At 38.9% G+C, this 7,528-nt stretch overlaps 1 protein-coding gene across 5 annotated transcripts in view; it reads left to right on the forward strand.

Moving 5' to 3' along the window:
* The window catches only part of epha3 (eph receptor A3), a 125,936-nt gene that overhangs the window by 98,764 nt on the left and 19,644 nt on the right, over nucleotides 1-7,528 (forward strand). For 3 of the 5 annotated variants that reach the window (XM_088608760.1, XM_088608786.1, XM_088608752.1), the window contains exons 11-13: nucleotides 897-1,088; nucleotides 5,271-5,332; nucleotides 7,254-7,463. In XM_088608760.1, the coding sequence (XP_088464886.1) occupies nucleotides 897-1,088; nucleotides 5,271-5,332; nucleotides 7,254-7,463 (464 nt within the window). The remainder of the gene's footprint in view (nucleotides 1-896; nucleotides 1,089-5,270; nucleotides 5,333-7,253; nucleotides 7,464-7,528) is intronic. The other 2 variants (XM_088608771.1, XM_088608777.1) reach the window with 1 other exon arrangement.

A 7,528-nucleotide genomic window follows, 5' to 3' on the forward strand; every position in this document is an offset into this window, starting at 1 on the left:
GTGCCTGCAGCCATGGTATTGAGGAGAAGATGCTTATATGAACTGCCATTCTAGGAATGGTCCTGTAGAAAGGTTTGTGGGTCCCATCTATCTTTGTAGCTTGGAAAAAAAAATGGTTTGGGAGACTCTATTACCTAACATGTTCTACAGTAGATTGTAAAGGTTACTTAAGTAATGCCTTTTTAAGGAGTGCACAAAGTTTAGTGTGTTTTATTTTTTACAGGAGCCAGTAAAACCATTTGTGTATATCGGCTATTCCATTGATTTTGCCTTGCAATTCAAGGGTCAAGGGTTTGATTCTGTGCTTGGTTTCCCTTCATGTCAAGGGTATCTCTGTTATGCATGATTCTTTTTTTCCTCCCAAAGACATGAAGGTTTGACATGCTTCTCTGAATTCTCCCTTCCAATGGTTGATCAGTGATAACCCAGGGGGGAAGGAGCTAGACACAATATCCAGAAGCAACAGATATTTATTTAGTTTTGTTGGATTTTAGCCAGGAAATGCATTTGATCACTTTTTTCAACTGATAATAAATTTAAACAATAAACTTTAAATTAAATCTGACAAAATTGTTGTATTGTAAATCATTGCACTTTTAAGCTTAAAGGTATTTTCTTGTGTTTTAAAATCTTGGGCTGTGAGGGCAAATCTTAAAAAGATTAGCATTTTCAATTCACAAAGACAGATGCAACAGATAATAAAGTGTAAAGAAAATGTGTGGAAGAGAGAGAACAATGGGTTATATCCTGAAAACGTGCTTCCAGTTTATTTTCTAATAGATAGCTGCATTAAAAACATCCATTGGTTCATTTTGGGTTTTTCCCTTTTTAAAGTGTATTTTAGGATTTAGGATAAAGACCAGTTCTAATGAGTTGACCTTTTCTGTCCTGTGCAGGTGAGTTTGGTGAGGTGTGCAGTGGACGCCTGAAGCTGCCCTCTAAAAAGGAGATCTGTGTGGCCATTAAGACACTGAAGGCGGGCTATACTGAAAAGCAGAGACGGGACTTCTTAAGTGAAGCGAGCATCATGGGACAGTTTGATCACCCCAACATCATCCGCCTGGAGGGCGTAGTCACTCGCAGTAAGTGTAGGTGAAACTGTACGTCGTTGCAGACTGAAGAGAGTCCCAGAAACTGAGCAGAGCACACACACCCCAGACTCACCCCTCTGGGAGTAAAAGAGACAGCACCATGTGGAGGAATCTTAAATATTCTGCTTAAGTCACTCATTTATTATCAAAATGATTACTGGTCTCAGGGGACCATCGTATACTTGACAGCTTGAGGCAGATAAAACTTTCCAGTCTAGTGCAGATGAGGTTGAGAAGAAAGTTCATCAAGGAGTTTCAAAATCCTAAGGGGTATAGATAGAGTCAACCAATGGCACTGTTTCACACTCAGTAGTGAACTATTTCGGGTCTCACAAGAAGAATTCATTAGAACAAACAACAAGAAGAACTTCTTTACTCAAAGAGTGGCGGGTGTCTGGAATAGGCTTAAGGCAGATAAAACTTTCCAGTCTAGTGCAGATGAGGTTGAGAAGAAAGTTCTCAGCCAGCCAGGTTAATACCCTTTGAAACAACTGAAAAAGACAACTTCACTACCAAACTACAACATGACTAAAATAGCCAGAATGTCCCCCTCTTATTTGCAAGCCTTTCTGTGTTCTAACATTCTAATCAGCTGATACAAAATACTTTTGCTTTGCTCAGTATTTTGCAAACACTGTAAGTGGTTTGCACTAACCTAACAGTCCAAGTTCAGCTGGAGTACATTAGCTTGCTACAAATTACAGACACAACTATAAATATTATTAGAAAAACCAATATGAAAAAAAGAGTAATATGGTAACCCTGATCTGTTTTCTTGCCTCTAAGCAAAAGGTTCTAACTGTGCTCAATTGGTGCCAATTTACTTTTGGAACGTATGTGGTTAGCCTCTTGAATTTTTTAACAGTAGTGATTTTGTGTTCATCATTACAGTTCCATGGCTTTATTAAATTTGAATTTAAGGTACTATGGAAGGAATGATTTATGATAGGCTGTTTATAATTACGAATGGATAGACTTCATAATGTTGACGAATACCTTTCGGAGAACAGCCACTGTTTTATCAGCCTTTTATAAGACGCTTTCCCAGTTAATGTGGGCCACTTTCCAAGAAAAAGGGTTTTATATGACACCATAAATCTCCAGTGCTTCGATTGGTCTTGTTTGGTGATCAAAGACTTTGTCCGTGGTGTCCTGATCGGTGGCTCACCCCTAAGGTGGAGTTTCTAAAAAAATCAGTTCTCTAAAGATGTATTTTTTCAAAGGAATGAGAACCAGTTGCAGTAAAGAATGACAATAAAATCGTTATTATATGTAAGAATCTTCAGATTAACTGCAGCCTTGCCTGTTTTGTTGAAATCACATTGCCAACACAGATCTCCTCTGACAGAAAAAATAAGTTTAAAGTTTCTTTTCATCCTCCTCCAGCCGATTAATAAATGAATCCTGCAAGTAATAAAAACTCATATAAAATCGCTTAACGTGATGCTTTTGTTTAATGTGGTGGAACTGCACAAGGTTTCTACAGATCAAATGTTTTGATAGACACAGTAAAGTTCTGAAAGCTTGATAGGTAGGAATAAAACTTACTTTATGCACTGCTATTGGACATAAACAAGTCTGCATCATTGTTCCTATTTAAAATATTCCTAATGTAGGGTTGCCATCAGGAATTGTCCTGGGCTCCCTTTGGATTGATTAATACTCCTATGGAAAAATACTGGAATCAAATCCTGTAGAAAAATGTAAGACCATTTTAACTCAAAGGGGACTCTAACTCAGCTCTAAACTCCACCTCTTAGACCTGACATCCACTCACATCCTGGAACACAGTCAGTCAGAGCTGCACAAAGACTCCAGTCAGGATTCAGTCTAGTGTGTAAGACTACCTTTTACACAGTGGACCTTTCTTCAGAACGCTACCTTTCAATGTTGCTTAAACATTGAGAACGTACATAGAAACAACATGTACTAATGGAATGCTTAGCGAGATGATAATGGTGGGAATTTCTGAGGAGTCATTTTCCACACGTGCAGTTGTGTCGCAGAAACATTGTCACAGTTTTGTGTTGTCATTATACAGTGACGGATCTTGCGTACATGTCTGCCCAGATGCCACGTAAGGAGGGATGAGAAGCTTTCCTTTTATGTCTCGAAAGATTCATAAAACAGGGATTATGTTTGTCTAATAAATCTAGCATCGCCCTTCCTATTAAAGTTTTAGCCATAAATAATGTGTGCTGTAATTGTAACCGACTGCAGATTGTTCCTGTTGTTTTGGGGTGTGGGGATGGGAAGCCGGGGGGAGGCAGTGTGCAGGCCTGTGTTGTGTGTGGAACATATGTCTGATTGGAAGCAGACAGGCTTCAGGACCTCGGATATGGGAGGGCTGTGTTAGTTCTGCCCGGCGTGTGTCTCACAGAGCCGTTGATGCAGGGTGATTTATTAGCCCAGCCTCCGTTAATTCTTAATAATCCAAAGACTTTCACACTTCATTTAACCTGCTGCTTTTGGCTTCTTATTGTGGCCAAATATTTGCAGAGTAGCAATTACTGTTTCACAGGGAATGTGAGACTGTGAACATGGGTGGGGCATCAAGGCCATAAGGGGGTTAGAGTTATGGCATTATTTTTTTTAACGGTTCAGTTTTTTTTTTTCGAATCGGAATCAAACTGAAAACCGGCATCCAACAAAGTAACCAGATCACTGAAAAGTGCTTTTAAAGTGGAAATTATTGTACATGTGTTTATTTATAAGGTGCCTTTTTACATGTACTGTATAGGCCTTTCAGAAGAGAGTTAAGCCCAAATCAAGCATTGCCTTTTAATTAGTGCAGGTCTCAACTGGGCAAAATGAAAGCCTGTTTTTATTTGTGTAGTCTGCATCAAAGGGAAAATAAAGGATAGAAAGGAATTTGAAATGTCTTAAAAAGGGAACACTGTTCTTCCACCACTGCTTAGTGAAAATGAAGATACTGTAAACTGACTGTACATATTGAAAGCTGTCGGTTGTACCTTCATGGGAAAGAGAAAGCACTAAAACAAATATTAATCAATGTGTCCTTGAGCATGGTGCTTCACCAGCAATGTTCCCATCAAATAGCTGTATAAATGGATGCAAATGTACATCTCTTTGGATGGAAGAGTCAGTCAATTAAATATATAACAAAAGCATTAATTGCGATTGAAGTCAGGTACAGACAATAAAGAGGAAATTTATACTTGGCAAAGTTGTGCAAATAAAATGCTAATAAAATAAAAGGAGGCAACGGGTGAATCTTGGGATCTTTTCTGAGTAGCATGTAAGAGGAACTTGACCTCCAACAGGTGACTGCTTCTGGCTGTCTGGAGGATTTCAGCCAATATCCAAGATGTGTCTGCAGGACAAAGGCCATCTCTGCCAAATTAAACTAATTAATCTAAAACACAATTTTTTTCTCCTTTGAACTTAATGCCGTTAATTTTACCCCTTGTACATTTGTCTAGGGACACAATTCAGTGTTATAAAGTATTATGAAACTCCTGAGCAGTCTTTTTTAATTGCGTCATAGACCAGATGTGTACGATCTAGTTATAATTAAACCCTAACACCTTTAGAGAGGTGATTAGCAGAGATTGCATGACATGTCTGGTAACCTCTGTTTCTGGCAATCATAATATTATGACTATTAATTGTAATATTATGATTGCAGGTTGTTGTTTTTTTAATAGGATTGTGTTACTGTGTTTAAATTCCCCGGTGTTACACCAGTGCTAAGGAGAAAAAGAGTATCATGGGATTTTCAAAAAAAAGTATGTTCTTTTTAAGGTACCATTAAAGAGAAGGTTAATATTCTTTTAATATTAAAATTTGGGATTAAATTAGGAAATGAAATAAGACAGGTTTTGTTCTGTGGATTTCCCATTGCTTGTGTAAGGATGCTATATTTTCTTAAAATACAAATGTTTTTTTTCTTTAAAAAATTACTTGGTGTCTACATGCCTCTCAGTAGTGAAAATCAACAGAGAAGGACCCCCCAAATATCTGTAAATTATTTTCCTTTTTATGTGAAAGAAAAGAGGAAAGTTGAAGAAATGTACTGTTTCTCGCCTCAGTTCAGCAGGCGAGCATCAATTACAGCTGTCCCAGGGCAGAACAAGCAATGTGAATTGTGCTGGTGAGCTTCCTGGCACCTATTTTCAGTGTAATTTCCACATTATTTTTTTTATGATCTACTTCCAGGTAAACCCGTCATGATTGTCACAGAATACATGGAGAATGGGTCCTTGGACAGTTTCCTGCGAGTGAGTATAACTGTCTCTGGAGCATTTAATTAATTTCAGATCTGCCAGATCAGAGAAACAGCTCTGTAAGCTGTAAATGTTGGTACTGTATACTAATGCATCATAAGTGTGTTGAGTTCCTGTCCTAGCTTCTTAGTGGCATGAGTGAAGTCTCCTTTCTAAATGATTGAGGTTTATAACTGAAGTTTGGTGTGAAGGTTAGATCTTAATCTTGCACACTTCAGCTCTCCTACATTTATAAGTCTCGTATCAAAGACTTATTTTTGTGTTTCTCCTACCCTTGCTCTCCCCCACCTCTCAGTCTGCACTCTTGTAGCAGCTCCCTGGCTCAGTCCTTGCAGTAGGGTTACAGGGTTCAGCTACATGAATCACCCTAACTACTCTGTACAGATTTGTTCCCTCTATTGCTTAACTTGGATCTAACCAAACTACTGAAGTAATCATTACCTGTCTACAGCATTTTAGGCAGGCAGTCTAAAAATAACTTACTAGTGAAAAGTGCTAAAAAGCATCATGATTTTACTTTGGACCTCATAATGCCGGATTGTATTGCTCGAGCCAGAGACTTGCAAGATGATTCAACTGCTTCTGTGATCATGGTCTTTTGTATTTTAATTAAATCTGAGCTTTTGGTTGCTGAACACATGCTGCTGTGCGCTGGACCTCTTGCTAGGCATGTGTAAATTCCAAATGCTGTCAAGCCAGAAAATGTATCGGAACATGTCCTGTCCTTGAGACGACACTTCACTGAAGCATCACATTTGTAATATTGCCATAAAGCAAGCAGGAAAACAATATTTTGTTTACCTATTCAGCTACATGCAATAGCGTACCCTTCTGAAAGTTGCTGATAACTGATCTGATGTCAGACTGTAAATAATAAAAGAGCCTGAGTAACCTTGCATTGGATAAAAGTAGAAAATGTTTATTTAAATAAGGATTAAAAAGGTTAAAGTGACATTAGACTGTTAGGCAATGTGAGCTTAAGGTTGTGATTTGTCATAAAATAATGTAAGAATATACTCCTTAATGTTCTTATGGTTCCTGAAACTTTATATGGTACCTAAATATCACCACAGGTTTTTGGATTACTGAAATCAGGCAAACCATAAGATTAGACCAAAAAGAACAAACATGACTTGCAATGCACAGGACCTTCTTGAGCTGTGTTCCTTATGCATCTGCACAACATCTTGCAAAAAGTAGTTCCAGAACAGTTGCAAACATATACAGCAATTTCCTGCTTGTTTCTTTTAGACCTGCACTTTATCAAACAACCCTGTCATCCTCATCTGGCTCTGTTTCACTACTGCCTTTCCTTTAGCTATTATTAGCTCAGCTTTTGACTTTTGCATTCGAGCTAAATTCACTTCCATGTGGCCTAAATTTTATATTCACCCCCGTGCTCTCCAACACAGACACACAGCACGCCCACGCCACACACATTTATGTATCAATTGAGCTTATCTGTGTCTGATCATGAATGCCTGATGTGCTCTTCCTAATGTATTTCTGAAAGACATTAACATCTCACCTCATTGGTTTTAATAATCAGTTATTCGGCAAGGCTGTCATGGAAAAAGCTTCCTGTCATGTGAGTTTTCTTTATAATTCATGACAGTAATCCTGTACAGTTCAGTCTGTACAAGATTTAAAGATGCATTCTCATCATGCTATATTTATTTTAACCATTGATTTTCATATTTGACCAAATTTGCCCAGATTTTAGGTTACAAGAAAAATTCCGGTTCCTTTCATTTTTCTTTCCCTTTTTATATTCTTCCTGTGGAAAATTCATGATTTGTGCATTGATTAAAAAAGTCTTCCCTCTAATGAATGCAAGTAATGGAATCTCCTGTGTTCAGCTGTAGACAGTGCAATCACTCAGCTCACCTTCTCTATCGCCCACCTTCTCCTGCAGAAGCATGATGCCCAGTTCACTGTGATCCAGCTGGTGGGCATGCTGCGGGGCATTGCCTCCGGGATGAAGTACCTCTCTGACATGGGCTACGTGCACCGAGACCTGGCCGCCCGCAACATCCTGGTCAATAGCAACCTGGTCTGCAAGGTGTCCGACTTCGGGCTGTCCCGCGTGCTGGAGGACGACCCTGAGGCTGCCTACACCACCCGGGTGAGCCATCTAACAGAGAGGAGCCAGAGCACCTTCTCTTAACCAAGTGCATCAGTCACAGCTCC

This window comes from Lepisosteus platostomus, chromosome 2, assembly GCF_059453375.1.
Source record: "Lepisosteus platostomus isolate fLepPlt1 chromosome 2, fLepPlt1.hap1, whole genome shotgun sequence".
Taxonomy (NCBI): domain Eukaryota; kingdom Metazoa; phylum Chordata; class Actinopteri; order Semionotiformes; family Lepisosteidae; genus Lepisosteus; species Lepisosteus platostomus.